Source organism: Mustelus asterias, chromosome 4 (genome assembly GCF_964213995.1).
Source record: "Mustelus asterias chromosome 4, sMusAst1.hap1.1, whole genome shotgun sequence".
In the NCBI taxonomy this organism is placed as follows: domain Eukaryota; kingdom Metazoa; phylum Chordata; class Chondrichthyes; order Carcharhiniformes; family Triakidae; genus Mustelus; species Mustelus asterias.
The window spans coordinates 146,164,281-146,182,473 of record NC_135804.1 but is presented as its reverse complement, the minus strand read 5'-3'; the positions used below and the strand labels follow the sequence as shown (position 1 = coordinate 146,182,473).

At 43.6% G+C, this 18,193-nt stretch overlaps 1 protein-coding gene across 2 annotated transcripts in view; it reads left to right on the top strand.

The window, feature by feature from the left end:
- Window positions 1-1,924: 1,924 nt before the first annotated feature.
- Window positions 1,925-18,193, top strand: part of abcb7 (ATP-binding cassette, sub-family B (MDR/TAP), member 7) — a 59,362-nt gene continuing 43,093 nt past the window's right edge. For both annotated transcript variants that reach the window (XM_078211899.1, XM_078211898.1), the window contains exon 1: window positions 1,925-2,142. In XM_078211899.1, coding sequence (XP_078068025.1) covers window positions 1,990-2,142 — 153 coding nt within the window. In that variant the 5' untranslated portion in view covers window positions 1,925-1,989. The remainder of the gene's footprint in view (window positions 2,143-18,193) is intronic.

Below are 18,193 nucleotides of genomic sequence, written 5' to 3'. Positions count from 1 at the left end.
AAGCATGCCATTCATAGAGTACATAGGGGAGAAGGAAAATAGAGGGTGCAGAATGTAGTGTTACAGTCATGGCTAGGGTGTAGAGAAAGGTCAACTTAATGCAAGGTAAGTCCATTCAAAAGTCTGACAGCAGCAGGGAAGAAGCTGTTCTTGAGTCGGTTGGTATGTGACCTCAGACTTTTGTATCTTTTTCCCAATGGAGGAAGGTGGAAGAGAGAACGTCCGGGGTGCGTGGGGTCCTTGACTATGCTGGCTGCCGTGCCGAGGCAGCGAGAAGTGTAGACGGAGTCAATGGATGGGAGACTGGTTTGTGTGACGGACTGGGCCACATTCACACCCCTTTGTAGTTTCTTGCAGTGTTGGGCGGAGCAGGAGCCATACCAAGCTGTGATACACCTGGAAAGGATGCTTTTTATGATGCATCTGTAAAAATTCACACATTGATTGTATTGATATATTGTAGTTCATTGAATTAGTAAATATGGATTATTATTATATCCATGGAACAATATTAACATTAATTCTTTGCTTTACTGCAAAGTAGAATAGTTGGGGAGGTGGTGGTGTAGTGGCACTACTACACCATATGGTCCCATATGGATGGCTGATCTAAATGTTTAGAGCCCATGGGATCCAGGGCAAGTTGGCAAATTGGATCTAAATTGGCTTCTTATTAGGAGGCAAAGGGTGATGGTGGATGGCTGCTTTTGTGATTGGAAGTCTATGACCAACAGGGATTGGTGCTGAAACCCTTATTGTTTGTTATATACATTAATGGCTTGAATGTGAATGTAGAAGGTATAATTCGTAAGTTTGCAGATGACATGAAAACTGGTGGTGTTGTTGATAGTGAGGAGGATAGTCTTAGGCTACAGACTGATGCTGATCGGCTGATAAATTGGGCGGAGCAATGGCAGATGGAACTTAATCTGATAAGTGTGAGGTTTTGTATTTTGGGAGGTCTAATAAGAGTCAGATATTCACCATGGAATATTGAGGAATAAAGGGACCTTAGTGTAAAAGTCACTGTGTGTGCGGAGTTTGCACGGCCTCCCCGTGTCTGCGTAGGTTTTCCTCCGGGTGCTCTGGTTTCCTCCCACAGTCCGAAAGACGTGCTGGTTAGGGTACATTGTAAGAAGTCTCACAGCACCAGGTTAAAGTCCAACAGGTTTATTTGGTAGCAAATACCATAAGCTTTCGGAACGCTGCTCCTTCGTCAGATGGAGTGGAAATGTGCTCTCAAACATTGCACAGAGACACAAAATCAAGTTGCAGAATACTGATTAGAATGCGAATCCCTACAACCAGCGAGGTCTTAAAGGTACAGACAATGTGGGTGGAGGGAGCATTCAACACAGGTTAAAGAGATGTGTATTGTCTCCAGACAGAACAGCTAGTGAGATGCTGCAAGCCCAGGAGGCAAGCTGTGGGGGTTACTGATAATGTGACATAAATCCAACATCCCGGTTTAGACCGTCCTCATGTGTGCGGAACTTGGCTATCAGTTTCTGCTCAGCGACTCTGCGCTGTCGTGTGTCGTGAAGGCCGCCTTGGAGAATGCTTACCTGAAGATCCAAGGCTGAATGCCCGTGACTGCTGAAGTGCTCCCCCACAGGAAGAGAACAGTCTTGCCTGGTGATTGTCGAGCGGTGTTCATTCATCCGTTGTCGTAGCGTCTGCATGGTTTCCCCAATGTACCATGCCTCGGGACATCCTTTCCTGCAGCGTATCAGGTAGACAATGTTGGCCGAGTTGCAAGAGTATGTACCGTGTACATTGGCCATGCTGAATTCTCCCTCAGTGTGCCCGAACAGGCGCTGGAGTGTGGCGACTGGGGGATTCTCACCGTAACTTCATTGCAGTGTTAATATAAGCCCACTTGTGACACTAATCAATAAACTTTAAACCTTCCTGAGCTTGCAGCAGTGCTGGGTGGGGTGATGTTGAGGTCACTGCTGCCTGGTCAGCTGGTGCTGGGGGTTTCCCACAATGCCGCGGGGCGGGGCTAAGATGGCGGCGCTGTGGCTGTCTGCGCGCTGTCGGCTCCAGCTGCAGAGGCGCCGGCTCGCTGTGCTGCTGCACTCGGCCAGCTCCCACCCCGACCTGAGGAAGCACGGGGGTCCCGCCGACAGGCACCGGCAGGTGAGCAACTCCGGAAGGGAGAGAGAATGGGGCGGCGGGGTGGGAGAGTGAAGGACGGTCAGTCATTGAGTGAGTGAGAGGGGACCGACAGCAGCAAACTCCCAGTGACCCCCACCAGGCAGGGCCACCCGGAGAGACAGGTCAATAACCGTGCCCTCAGCCCCAGGAAGCACTGACTGAGGGGTGGGGTTGGGGGGATGGGATGGGGGAGGTTCAAACAGAAGTTCCTTTCAGTTTTTGCCTATGTGCTCTCAATCAGGTTTCTGTCCAACAAACTCCTCCTCCACTGGGCAAGGTTGGGAATTTCCACTCAATGGCTAAGGAGGTGGAAAATTACAGTGTGATCATTGAGCCATCAACATACTAAGTTATCACGTGCAATATGTTCTTTAAAATCAATCTTTTTTTATCTTCTATCTAGAGGGTGTGTTTAAAATGTGTGTGGTATTCCCAGATTGTGCAAAGTGTTGTGTATTGTGTGAGTTTTTAAAATGGATTTGTCACAACTAAGACTTCCTGTGGTTGTCATCAGGAAGTGCTTGTAATCTGGCTCATTTTATCTTTTAAAAAAATTACTTTTGATAATCTTCCGAGCAGATACTTGGCTGTGTTTACTTCTAAAATTTGGTGTCCTGAACTTTTATATTTTGTTCAGTCCTGATGGCTGAGGAAATGGCTTGCCATGAATGCACTGCCTGTTACCTAGAGGCGATAATGTCAAATTTGTACAAAATGCCCAGTGATAGATGATAATGTATGACAGGTTATTCTCAAAAACAGATGGAGCTGTATATCTCTTGGTGACATCACTCAGTTGTAATTTGAATGTGTCCCTTTGCAGGTCAAAGGCTAATATAGTGGGTTGAAAGATCACAAGTTAGGAAATAATTTTCCTGTTCTCCATAGCTGCTGATATTTTGTGGAAACCTTTAATACACAGCAAAATGTCATTATTGAAACTTGTAACTTGAGAATACCTTTTTCTTTCAAATTTGCTTTTAGAGTAGTTTTGTTATAAAAGATTTTCATAGTCTTGGTCAACCTTTTCTCTTTGAGCATAGAATCATAGATTCCATCATGCAGAAGGAGGCCACTCAGCCCAGTGAGTCTGCACCAACTCTCCGACAGAGCATCTTACCCAGGCCCGACCCACTCCCCAGCCCTATCCCTGTAACCCTACATATTTATCCCCCTAACCTACGCATTTCGGAACACCTAAGGGGCAATTTAGCACAGCCAGTCCATCTAACCTGCACACCTTTCGACTGTGGGAGGAAACCCGAGTACCCGGAGGAAACCCATGCAGGCACGGGCAAAAGTGCAAATTCCACTCAGTAACCTTATCAAGATCTTATACGATAACCGTATAAGATCAGTGATCTTATAGAAGTCTATAAAATAATGAGGGGCATAGACAAGGTAGATAGTCAATATCTTTTCCCAAAGGTAAGGGAGTCTAAAACTAGAGGGCATAGATTTAAGGTGAGAGGGGAGAGATACGAAAGTGTCCAGGGGGGGCAATTTTTTCACAGAGGGTGGTGTGTTTCTGGAACAAGCTGCCAGAGGTGGTAGTAGAGACGGGTACAATTTTATCTTTTAAAAAGCATTTAGATAGTTACATGGGTACTTTGGGTATAGAGGGATATGGGCCAAATGCGGGCGATTGGGATTAGCTTAGGGGTTTTAAAAAAATAAATAAGGGCGGCATGGACAAGTTGGGCTGAAGGGCCTGTTTCCATGCTGTAAACCTCTATGACCTGAGGTTGGAATCAAACTCTGAGTTTGTGTCTTTATATGCCCTGTTTGTGAACAGAATTCCCACTCACCTGAAGAAGGAGCTTAAGGCTCTGAAAGCTTGTGGCTTTTGCTACCAAATAAACCTGTTGGACTTTAACCTGGTGGTGTTAAACTTCTTACTACATTTTCTGCCATATTGGAATAGGTGATTTTTGGTTTCAAGAGAATGTTTTGCTGGAAATATAGTAGCTGAATTAGAAGGTGTGGCGTCCTTGCTGGGTACTTTGAAGTGGAATAATAGAACGGCGGGCAGTCTGGGAACCGGACCATGGATGAGAGGCAGAGGAGGAGGGTGACAAGAGGGTGAACTATCTTTAGCTCTATAGAAAAATTGAGAACAAATCAAGCTAATACACTTTGGTCAATAGACAGGCTTTGAGCAGGACAGGAAATTTAAGTGGGGAGTTGTAAGAGAGGTAGGCACATGACTGAAAGGTTGCTAGCACATTTTAAGGGAAGAGGGTCAGTGATTAAGCAATACTGGGAGAGAAGTTAAAGGAAACCATTTGAAGAGGGAATTAATAATGGCAGCTTTGAAAAAGAGAGGCAATGTGGTTCAGTAAAAGGAGACTGAGCAATGTTGGCATCGGGAGAGCTGGGAAAATGATGAACCACATTCTCAACCTGGAATACAACCTTCAATGATTTGTGCATGAATACCTCCAGTCTGTGGGAGGATATGATCATGGAGAAATGGTATATGAATTAGGAGCATGCCAGTTTGTCCCTGGAGCCTGCTCCTCCATTTGATAAGGTGGTGGCTGATCGGATTGTGGCCAAAACTCCACTTTGCTCTCTACCCCCTATATCCATTGAGGAACGATGTCCTTGCTATAGAGGGAGCGCAGCAAAGGTTTACCAGGCACATTCCTGGGATGGCGGGACTAAGTTGGTTAGGATTATGTTCGTTGGAATTTGGAAGAGTGAGAGGAGGATAAAATTCTAACAGGATTAGATAGGGTAGATTCAGAAAGAATGTTACTGATGGTGGGTGAGTCCAGAACTAGAGGTATTAGTTTGAGGATAAGGGGTAAACCTTTTAGGACTGAGGTGAGGAGAAATTTCTTCACCCAGAGGGTGGTGAATCTGTGGAATTCACTACTACAGAAAGTAGTTGAGGCCAAACTGTTGTGTGATTTCAAGAAGGAATTAGATATAACTCTTTGGGCTGGGGGGGAATCAGGATATTGAATTTGATGATCAGTCATGATAATGAATGGCGGAGCAGACTCAAAGGGCCAACTGGCCTACCCCTGCTTCTATTTTCTATGTATGTACTGGTGCCCATGAAATTAAAACCCCATTTCTCCCACCATAAGACATAGAAGCAGAAGTAGGCCGTTCAGTCCATTAGATGTGTTCGGCCATTCAATGAGATCATGACTGATCTGATGAGGTAATCCTCAGCTCCATTTTCCTGCCTTGTTCACTAACTGATTAAAAATCAATCTATCTCAGCTTGAACATACTTAGCAACGCAGCCTCTACAGCCCTCTATGATAAAGAATTTCACAGATTCACTACCTTCTGAGAGAAGATATTCCTCCTCCATCTCTGTCTTAAATAGAACATAGAACATAGAACATTACAGCGCAGAACAGGCCCTTCGGCCCACGATGTTGCACCGACCAGTTAAAAAAAAAACTGTGACCCTCCAACCTAAACCAATTTCTTTTCGTCCATGAACCTATCTACGGATCTCTTAAACGCCCCCAAACTAGGCGCATTTACTACTGATGCTGGCAGGGCATTCCAATCCCTCACCACCCTCTGGGTAAAGAACCTACCCCTGACATCGGTTCTATAACTACCCCCCCTCAATTTAAAGCCATGCCCCCTCGTGCTGGATTTCTCCATCAGAGGAAAAAGGCTATCACTATCCACCCTATCTAAACCTCTAATCATCTTATATGTTTCAATAAGATCCCCTCTTAGCCGCCGCCTTTCCAGCGAAAACAATCCCAAATCCCTCAGCCTCTCCTCATAGGATCTCCCCTCCATACCAGGCAACATCCTGGTAAACCTCCTCTGCACCCTCTCCAAAGCCTCCACATCCTTCCTGTAATGTGGGGACCAGAACTGCACACAGTACTCCAAGTGCGGCCGCACCAGAGTTGTGTACAGTTGCAACATAACGCTACGACTCCTAAATTCAATCCCCCTACCAATAAACGCCAAGACACCATATGCCTTCTTAACAACCTTATCTACTTGATTCCCAACTTTCAGGGATCTATGCACACATACACCTAGATCCCTCTGCTCCTCCACACTATTCAAAGTCCTCCCGTTAGCCCTATACTCAACACATCTGTTATTCCTACCAAAGTGAATTACCTCACACTTCTCCGCATTAAACTCCATCCGCCACCTCTCGGCCCAACTTTGCAACCTGTCTAAGTCTTCCTGCAAACTACGACACCCTTCCTCACTGTCTACCACACCACCGACTTTGGTCCCCCCTCTATGTCATCTGGTCCGTGACACGCTCACAAGGGAAACAACCTCTCAGCATCTACCCTGTCAAGCTCCTGAGAATCCTATGTCTCAATAAGGTCGCCTCTCATTCTTCTAAACTCCAACAAGTATGGGCTCAACCTCTCCTCAAATGAAAATCCCTCCATTCCTGGGATCAACCGACTGACTCCTCCAATGCCAGTCTATCTTTCCTTGGATAAGGGGACCAAAACTGTTCACAATATTCCAGTTGCATAATAATTAGTGTCTTGTGTGGTTTTAGCAAGACTTCTCTAATTGTATACTCTATTTCCTTTGAAATAAAGCCTAATATTCCATTTGCCTTCCCTATTATCTGCAGAACTTTGTGATTTGTGCATGAGACCACCCCTCCCCCAAATCCCACTTGTGCTGCAGCTTTCTCCATTTAAATAATATTCAGCTCCTTTATTCTTCCTACCAAAGTGCATAACTTCTTGTTTTCCTACATTTATATTCCATTTTCCAAGTTTTAGTCCACTTACTTAACCTGTCTATATCCCTCTGTAGACTCTCTGTCATCTTCACCACTTGCCTTCCCACCTATTTTTGTGTCAACTGCAAACTTGGCAATAGTACACTTGCTTCCCTCATCCAAGTCATTGTGGCCCAGCACTGATCCCTGTGGCTCTCTACTGGCTACAGGTTGCCATCCTGAAAATTCCCCTTATTACAACTTTCAGTCTTCTATCAGCCAATCCATTGCAAGTTCCTCTCCAGAGCAAGTGTCCTGAACCCTGTTACAGGCCACACAACTTTCAGGACTCCCACTCTTGGTTGCAGAGAACTGTGTCTATTCCTTGACTGTACTGTCTCTTGCTACCACCGCATTCCTATTTACTTGAATAGCTTCCTGTATCATGGTCATTTGCTTTCCCACCTTCCAGCTCCCACTCTTATCCATTTAAGATAAAATAACCTCAAACCTGTTGGACAATTGAGAAGGCTGAGGCTTCTCCACTTCTACCATACTTGCCTCACTCGCAGTCCCATCCTCCTGACAATAGACCAAATCGGAAGACCCTAACCTAAGGGATGTACTGCCTCCTGGAATAAAGTGTCTCTCACTTTCCCCCTCATTAATCGCTAACAATTTGTCCAGGAATAGATTTAACATGGACTGACAGTTTTAATTGACAAGAACAGAGACATGGTGCATAAAAAAACTGCACTGTCGACAACTATGTGCTTTTGGAGGTTTGTAATTCTCCTAGTCTGGCAACACATGCTTGATGATATTGTTACATCATGGTTGCATTATCAGCATGTGACATGATGCATGAGTTTTTTTAAACAAAGCACCTAATTACTGTATTTAATGTCAGTGTTTAAGTTGTGAAGTTGATTGTAGTATGCAGATGCAAGGTTTTTAATGGGTTTATGTTTTAAAGTGAGAACTTTTCCTATATTTTGAGTGAATTTTATGTGGATATATTCCTTGTGAAAATGTACTTTTTTGAAACCACTTTTGTTCTACTTCATCTACACACTGCTCCTTAGTGACGTCATTCAAAAGCACAGCATTATTTTTCACATGTATGATAACCTCCAACTCAAACCTCACCACCACCACCCTGTAAAGTTATCCACTTTAGTGGCAAAAATTGGAAGGCAGATTACTATCTGGCCATAAATTGAGAGGGGAATGTGCAACAAGACCTGGGTGTCCTCGTACACCAGTCACTGAAAGTAAACATGCTTGTGCAGTGAAAAAGGCAAACGGTATGTTGGCCTTCATAGTGGAGGAGCAGGGGTGTCATGTTGCAATTATACACGGTCTTGGTGAGGCCACAACTGGACTATTGTGTGCAGTTTTGGTCATCTCCTCTGGGGGATTTGATTTGATTTATTATTGTCACGTGTATTAACATACAGTGAAGAGTATTGTTTCTTGCACTATACAGACAAAGCATACCGTTCATAGAGAAGGAAAGAGAGAGTACAGGATGTAGTGTTACAGTCATAGCTAAGATGTAGAGAAAGGTCAACTTAATGCAAGGTAAGTCCATTCAAAAGTCTGGCAGCAGCAGGGAAGAAGCTGTTCTTAAGTCGGTTGGTACGTGACCTCAGACTTTTGTATCTTTTTCCCGAAGGAAGAAGGTGGAAGAGAGAATTTCCGGCGTGCATGGGGTCCTTGATTATGCTGGCTGCTTTGTCGAGACATCGGGAAGTGTAGACAGAGTCAATGGATGGGAGGCTGCGTGATGGATTGGGCTACATTCAAGACCGTTTGTAGTTTCTTGCGGTCTTGGGCAGAGCATGAGCCATACCAAACTGTGACACAACCAGAATGAATGCTTTCTATGGTGCATCTGTAAAAGTTGGTGAGAGTCGTAGCTGACATGCCAAATTTCCTTAGTCTTCTGAGAAACTAGAGACGTTGGTGGGCTTTCTTAACTATAGTGTCAGCATGGGGGGGACCAGGATAGGTTGTTGGTGATCTGGATATCTAAAAATTTGAAGCGCTCCACCCTTTCAATGTTCTTGTTCTAGAGGGAGTGCAAAGAATATTTACCAGACTGATTCCTGGGATGTCAGGGCTGACTAATGAGGAGAGATTGAGTTGGTTAGGATTGTATTCGCTGGAGTTCAGAAGAATGAGGGGGGATCTCATAGAAACCTATAAAATTCTAACAGGACCAGACGGGGTAGATGCAAGAGAGATTTTTAAAAATTATTCACTCGTGGAACATGGGCATCGCTGGCCAGCAATTATTGTCCATCCCTAGTTGAGAGTCAACCACGTTGTTGTGGCTCTGGAGTCACATGTAGGCCAGACTAGGTAAGGACAGCAGATTTCCTTCCCTAAAGGACATTAGTGAATCAGATGGGTTTTTCTGACAATCTACAATGATCTCATGTTCAACAGTAGATTCTTAATTCCAGATAGTTTTTTAATTGAATTCAAATTCCACCATCTGCCGTGGCAGGATTCGAACCCAGATCCCCAGAGCAATAACTGAGTTTCTGATGGCACTCCACGCCGCCGTGAAACTCATGCACTGGCAGCAGGACCTGAAAAACCCGCTAACACGAACTCCAGAATTCCCCCTGTACGTTTTCAAGAAGATGGAGCATGTGGGGCAAAGAAGATCGAACAATAAGGGAAGGGGGGGAATCAGGCTATTGAGTTGGATGATAATGAATGGTGGAGCAGGCGCAAAGGGCTGAATGACCATTGAAGGATAGATAGTTATACTTCCAGTCTGTTTGTGTGCCTGTTCTTGCAACTTGCTTTAAAATATTAGCTTTGGTTTATAATAAGGTTTGGTAGATAATAAATCAATCACTGAGTTTATTGAACGCAGAGTGTGGTGAATTTGTGGAACTCGCTGCCCATAGCGTGGTAGAGTCTGAATCATCTAATAGTTTCAAGGAGATGAATATATTTCTAACAAAAGAGGATAAAGGGATATGGGGAACTGGTGGGGAAGTCGATTTGAGACCAGGGAGAGATCAGCCATGATCTGATTGAATGACGGAGCAGGCTCGAAGGGCTGAATTTGCCTACTTCTGTTCCTATGGAAGACATTAGGTTAAAAGTATCTTTATTCTGGCTTTAACAGCAGTGAAGGTAAACAATTGGCCATTTTGCTGAGTGATTTTAAACTAATGGTGTGACCTGTGAAGTAGTGGGGTTGGATAAACTGCACACTGCTCCCATCCCACTCGTAATGGTTTTTATTTTCCTGTAGCATTTTTCTATTTACTCCCATATTTATCAGTTGGGGAGCTAGTGTTTCTGTGCAGATAAATGGCATATGGAGATTTTAATTTAATCAGATGGCAATGTGTCTGTCTGATCATTTCATAGTAAGAAGTCTCTCAACACCAGGTTAAACTCCAACAGGTTTATTTGGCAGCACTAGCTTTCGGAGCCCCAAGCCCCTTCTTCAGGTGAATGAGAACTCGTGTTCACAAACAGGGCATAGAAAGACACGCACTCAATTTACAAGATAATGGGTGGAATGCGAGAGTTCAGCAGTCATGGGCATTCAGCCTCTGATCTTCGGGTAAGCGTTCTCCAAGGCGGCCTTCACGACACACGACAGCGCAGAGTCGCTGAGCAGAAACTGATAGCCAAGTTCCACACACGTGAGGACGGCCTCAACCGGGATCTTGGGTTCATGTCACACTATCTGTAACCCCCACGACTTGCCTGGGCTTGCAAAATCTCACTAACTGTCCTGGCTGGAGACAATACACATCTCTTTAACCTGTGTTTAACCCTCTCTCCACTCACATTGTCTGTACCTTTAAGACTTGATTGCCTATAAAGACTCGCATTCCACCCATTATCTTGTAAATTGAGTTTGTGTCTTTATATGCCCTGTTTGTGAACATGAGTCCTCACTCACCTGAAGAAGGGACTTGGGGCACCGAAAGCTAGTGCTGCCAAATAAACCTGTAAGACTTTAACCTGGTGTTGTGAGACTTCTTACTGTGCTTACCCCAGTCCAACGCCGGCATCTCCACATCATGATCATTTCATAGCATTGGTGTGAAATTTTAATGTGGAAATTCTAAGCTTTATGAACAGCCCTGTGTAAATATGCGAGGGTGTGTTTGGAGGGTAGATATCTTCAGGAAGAAAACTAGCTACATTGAAATAAAACAAAAGATAAGGAAAACAAGAAAATGCTGGAAATACTCAGCAGGTCAGGCAGTGACCTTGGCAAGAGGAACAGTTAACATTTCAAGTCAGTGACTTTTCATCAAAGCACAGGGATGATCAGTTGTAATGATTTGGCAATTCCCAATTTCTGCATTAGGAATTTTCTGGCAACTCGAATTAGATTGAAATTCATATGATACCCTTACCCCCACCCCGCCTCAAGAAGTATGTCGAAAAGCAGCCAACTTTGAGCATCCACCTAAATGTACAACAAGTACCAGCTGATCAGATATTTTGGACTGCCACATTGCCATTTTGTGGCACTTCAAACAATTCCAGGAACTGCATACAGGTAGGTCTGCACTGCAATAGCGTTTTGAACCTTTCTTGTGCCTTAAATCAAAAATCTAAGCACTAATATAACATCACTGACCTCAGCATTATATTTTCTGGGCACAAAGGACATTCAACATCTTACTGGATTTTACAAAATAGCATTGCTAGTTTGAAAACTATTTTGTTCAGATTTGTTTAAACAGGTCTCTTTCATTTACCTTTTTTGAACAGATGACGGTTGAAGTATTCTCATTTGATGCCTTTGCACCTGTGTCGAAATAATCCTTTTCACTTGGTGTCTGCAGTTTTAAACTAACTGTTCCGTCATGTTTTTTGAACATTGTAAAGCAATTTTAATGTAAAGGTCATCTTAAATGCAGTATTAAACTTTGCAATCAAATTTGCTTAAAAAGTTCCATTTCACTTTTCCATTAGTATAACATCTACAGGTTCAGACTTCTAATGAAACCACTCTTATTTTTGATTCATTGCTCTATGCTTTATAGATTGGGATGAGTTTTAACACAGGCTATGAATCTATATTGAGAAAATGCATTTTTCCCTTGCATAGCTACCACCACTGAAGCTTCACAATCTACTGATGGGAATTAAGTTTCTGGTATTGACAGATTTGTTTTTTTCCCTGCTATTTCAAATATTTAGATAGTTTGTCTTTCCATTATATTTTCTCTAGTAAATTACATTCCTGTAATCCTTGGTATTGGCCTATGGCATTGCTTTTGGCACATTGTGGATGCCTTTGTGCACCAACAATATAGCCTTTAGAAAGGAATAAACTCATTAACGATAGTCAGCATGGTTTTGTGAGAGGGAGGTCATGCCTCACTAACCTGGTGGAGTTTTTTGAAGAAGTGACTAGAATGGTTGACGAGGGAAGGGCCGTGGATGTCGTCTATATGGACTTTAGTAAACCATTTGACAAAGTCCCTCATGGTAGGTTGGTGCAAAAGGTTGGATCTCATGGGATAAAGGGGGAGGTGGCTAGATGGGTGGAGAACTGGCTTGGTCACAGAAGACAGAGGGTGGTAGTGGAAGGGTCTTTTTCCGGCTGGATCCCTGTGACTAGTGGTGTTCCGCAGGGCTCTGTATTGGGACCTCTGCTGTTTGTGACTTATATAAACGATCTGGAAGAAGGTGTAACGGGGGTGATCAGTAAGTTTGCGGACGACACGAAAATAGCTGGACTTGCAGATAGTGAGGAACATTGTCAGAGGCTACAGAAGGATATAGATGGGCTGGAAATTTGGGCAAAGAAATGGCAAATGGAGTTCAATCCAGATAAATGCGAAGTGATGCATTTTGGTAGAACTAACGTAGGGGGGAGCTATACGATAAATGGCAGAACCATAAAGGGTGTAGATACGCAGAGGGACCTGGGTGTGCAAGTCCACAGATCCTTGAAGGTGACGTCACAGGTGGAGAAGGTAGTGAATAAGGCATATGGCATGCTTGCCTTTATAGCACGGGGCATAGAGTATAAAAGTTGGGGTCTGATGTTGCAGATATATAGAACGTTGGTTTGGCCGCATTTGGAATACTGCGCCCAGTTCTGGTCGCCACACTACCAGAAGGACGTGGAGGCTTTAGAGAGAGTGTAGAGGAGGTTTACTAGGATGTTGCCTGGTATGGAAGGGCTTAGTTATGAGGAGAGATTGGGTAAACTGGGGTTGTTCTCGCTGGAAAGACGGAGGATGAGGGGTGACCTAATAGAGGTGTATAAAATTATGAAAGGCATAGATAGGGTGAACGGTGGGAAGCTTTTTCCCAGGTCGGTGGTGACATTCACGAGGGGTCATAGGTTCAAGGTGAGGGGGGGAGGTTTAACACGGATATGAGAAGGACGTATTTTACACAGAGGGTGTTGGGGGCCTGGAATGCGCTGCTGGGCAAGGTGGTGGAGGCGGACACACTGCGAACGTTTAAGACTTATCTAGAGAGCCACATGAACGGAGTGGGAATGGAGTGATACAAAAGAATGGTCTAGTTTGGACCAGGGAGCGGCGCGGGCTTGGAGGGCCGAAGGGCCTCTTCCTGTGCTGTATTGTTCTTTGACTCCGATGGTAAACTTCGAGAAATTGCTGTGGCACAGAGCCATACAAACTGATAAACTCTTTCATTACATACTTGTTTACTAGAAATAATCACTAACCCAACTTTGATAACCAGGACTCTGAACTTTAAACTCGGGTGATGTCTCATTGCAGGTACTGGCGATACTTCACTATATTTGAGAGAAATTCCATATTGCCTGGCTTCCATAAGTTCTTAACTACAGAATTCCTTCTGTGAAAGAAACACTTGCATTCCTAGAGTACTTTTCACAGCCACCAGATCTTATTGAGCACTTTTCAACCAATTAAGTGCTACAGAGTAACTGTAATGTAGGAAGGAACAGCAGCCAATTTGCACACAATGTGATAATGATCAGATTATCTGTTTTTTATGTTGATTTGAGGGATGAATGTTGGCTAGGACACAGGATAACTTTCCTGTTCCTCTTCAAAATAGTGCGTGTAATTTTTCTATACCCATCTGAAAGGGCAGATGAGCTGGACCCTCAGTTTAATGTCTTATCTGAAAATGGCATCCCTGGCAGGGCTCCACTGGAGTGTCAACTTTGATTTCTGTGTACAAATCCTGGAGTGGGACTTGAACCCGCAAATTTCTGACTCAGGCAAGAGTACTTTCCACTGAACCACAGATTAAGGAAGTATTTCGAACTTTACTGAGTAAATAGCAACACAACCCCTGTATTAAAACATAATAAAGAAATTATGCTTGGAGAATTACGAAGTATTAAACTGCGGTATACCATGAGCAATAAATGCAGAAGATGATATCTCAAATGTTCATACAATCTGCTGCAAATAAAAAAATTCTATAATATCGAAATGATTTAAACTGCAGATTTTCTAAATGTATAATGCAGATTTCTGAAAGGAAATTGTAGATAATTCTTCAAGAACCAAGAAATATTGGAATCAGCATCTGCAACCTCTGAATGAGTCTTTGTCACCTTAACCAAAACCACTTTGCTGTAGCAAAATAATGCTCTGTGTTGTATAGTATTATACTCCTCCCTGTCAGCTATCATTTTGATTTGATTTATTATTATCACATGTATTAGTATACAGTGAAAAGTATTGTTTCTGCATGTTATACAGACAAAGCATACCGTTCATAGAGAAGGAAACGAGAGAGTGCAGAATGTAGTGTTAGTCATATTAAGGGTGTAGAGAAAGATCAACTTAATGCAAGGTAAGTCCATTCAAAAGTCTGACAGTAGCAGGGAAGAAGCCGTTCTTGTGTCGGTTGGTACTTGACCTCAGACTTTTGTATCTCTTTCCCAAAGGAAAAAGATGGAAGAGAGAATGTCTAGGGTGCGTGGGGTCCTTTACCGAGGCAGCAGGAAGTGTAGACAGAGTCAATGGATGGGAGGCTGGTTTATAAATGCGAGGTTATACACTTTGGAGGAAATAATAACAAATGGGATTACTATCTCAATGGAAACAAATTAAAACATGCTACCGTGCAAAGGGACCTGGGGGTCCTTGTGCATGAGACGCAAAAGCCCAGTCTGCAGGTACAACAGGTGATCAAGAAGGCAAATGGGATGTTGGCCTATATCGCGAGGGGGATAGAATATAAAAGCAGGGATGTCTTGATGCACCTGTACAGGGCATTGGTGAGGCCGCAGCTGGAATACTGTGTGCAGTATTGGTCCCCTTATATGAGGAAGGATATATTGGCATTGGAGGGAGTGCAGAGAAGGTTCACCAGGTTGATACCGGAGATGAGGGGTTTGGATTATGAGGAGAGGCTGAGGAGATTGGGTTTGTACTCGTTGGAGTTTAGAAGGATGAGGGGGGATCTTATGGAGACTTATAAGATAATGCGGGGGCTGGATAGGGTGGAGGCGGAGAGATTCTTTCCACTTAGTAAGGAAGTTAAAACTAGAGGACACAGCCTCAAAATAAAGGGGGGTCGGTTTAAGACAGAGTTGAGGAGGAACTTCTTCTCCCAGAGGGTGGTGAATCTCTGGAATTCTCTGCCCACTGAGGTGGTGGAAGCTACCTCGCTGAATATGTTTAAAGCGCGGATGGATGGATTCCTGATCGGTAAGGGAATTAAGGGTTATGGGGATCAGGCGGGTAAGTGGTACTGATCCACGTCAGGTCAGCCATGATCTTATTGAATGGCGGGGCAGGCTCGAGGGGCTAGATGGCCTACTCCTGCTCCTATTTCTTATGTTCTTATGTTCTTATGTGATGGATTGGGCTACTTTCACGACCTTTTGTAGTTCTTTGCGGTCTTGGGCAGAGCAGGAGCCCATACCAAGCTGTGATACAACCAGAAAGAATGCTTTCTTATATCATGACCAGATTATCTGTTTTTGTGTTGATTTGAGGGATAAATGTTGGCTAGGACACAGAATAACACTCCTATTCTTCTTCAAAATAGCGACAATAATAAAATAATGTGACAATAAATCAAATCAAAATGATGGTTGACAGGGAGGAGTATAATACTATACAATATGTAAATAATTTTTCCTCTTCAAAATCTTTTTTCATATCATCCACCTTGCTATGAGTGAAGCTAGTAGAGATCCACAAGTATCTTTACTATCATATTACATCCATTGGAGTCTGCATCCTCTCTCACTGCTGGCTTCCTAACACTTCTGTCATCCTTAAACAAATGCCAGGATAACGCATACATCTAAACTATCCATACCGACAAAATTACTTGCCTTTCAATCACTCTAAGACTAGATAGTACTGCTCTGCCCTTTCAGTAGTTGCTCAATTTTATTTTAAATTTAAAATTGCTTAATAAATTTTAAATGCAGCCTTATGCCTGGTTTAACCCTGTGGGAAGCCATCTTTCTGGTTGCTTTTACCCTAGTCACATAGGTTAAAGTCCCCAATTACTTCTCTCATTGGTATGCTAATTTTTGTATCAAAATACCCCTTCAGACAACTTATCAATCCCCCTTTTGATAAAATCCCAATTTAATTTTTTAATCTGAATTTTCCCCAATTCTTAACAGCATTGGCATGAATAGAAAATTGGTTAGCAGACAGGAAACATTAGAAACAAATGGATCTTTTTCAGAGTGGAACACGAGGCCATATGAACCATATAGCCATATGAACGGAGTGGGAATGGAGGGATACAAAAGAATGGTCTAGTTGGACCAGGGAGCGGCATGGGCTTGGAGGGCCGAAGGGCCTGTTCCTGTGCTGTATTGTTCTTTGTTCTTTGAGGTGACTAGTGAGATCCTGTAAGGTTTAGTGCTTGGGCTGCAGTTATTCGCAATATATATCAATGATTTGGAGGAGGGAATCAAATGTAATATTTCCAAGTTTGCTGATGTCTTAAAACTAGGTGGAATTGTGAGTGGTGAGGAGGAAGTAAAGAGGCTTCTAGGTGATTTAGATTGATTAAGTGGGCAAATACATGGCTGATATAACGTGAATAAATGTGAAGCTATCCACTTTGGATGGAGAAACAGAATGATGAGTGTTATTTAAATGGTAATAGATTGTGAAATGTTGATGTACAAAAGGACCTGGGTGTCCTTGCACACGAGTCACTGAAAGCAAGCATGCAGGTACAGCAAGCAAGAGGGCAAATGGTATGTTGGCCTTCATTGCAAGAAAAATTGAGTACAGGAGCAAAGATTTCTTAGCTGCAGCTGTACAGGGCCTTGGTGAGACCACTCCTGGAGTAGTGTGCGCAATTTTGGTCATCTTTACTAAAAGGATATAATTGCCATAGAGGGAGTGTAGCGAAGGGTCACCAGACTGATTCCTGCGATGGTAGGATTGGCACATGTGAGAGTTTGGGTCAGCTAAGCCTGTGTTTACTGGAGTTTAGACGAATGAGGGGACTTCATTGAAACATATAAAATTCTGATATGTCTAAACAGACAGGCTGCAGCAATGATATTCCCCCCTTGCTGGGGAGGGTTCTAGAACAAGGGCTCAGTCTCTGGGTACAGGGTAGGCCTTTTAGGCCTGAGATGAGAAGTTTATTTACTCAGTGGGTGGTAAACCTGTGGAATTCTCGACCATGAGGTGGTGGTGGCCAAGTCACTGAATTATATTTAAGAAAGAAATAGATTTCTATATACTATGCTCTAATAGTTATAAATACATTTTGCTCTTAAAGGTATAGTCCTTGCTTCTGGCTCCCAGTGTAGCCTGCTATCTCCCAGCCGATTTTTAAAAAGAGGCTTTCATTTAAATAGCAGGTTTCACAACCACAGGACATCTCTCAAGTGCTTTACAGCCATGGCAGTACTTTTTGAAGTTTAGTCACTAATGTAATATAGGAAACATGACGGCCAATATGTATACAGCAAATACCCAGAAACAGCAACATGATAAGGACCAGATAATCAACAATTGGGCATGGGGTAGGGAGAGAAATGTACAGCATGGAAACAGGCCCTTCGGCCCAACCCGTCCATGCCGACCAGGTTTCCTAAACTGAACTAGTCCCATTTATCTGCGTTTGGCCCATATCCCTCTAAATCTTTCCCATCCCTGTACCTGTCCAAATGTATTTTAAATGTTGCAATTGTACCCACCCTCTACCGCCTCCTCTGGCAGCTCAGTCCAGTTACACACCACCCTCTACCGCCTCCTCTGGCAGCTCAGTCCAGTTACACACCACCCTCTACCGCCTCCTCTGGCAGCTCAGTCCAGTTACACACCACCCTCTACCGCCTCCTCTGGCAGCTCAGTCCAGTTACACACCACCCTCTACCACCTCCTC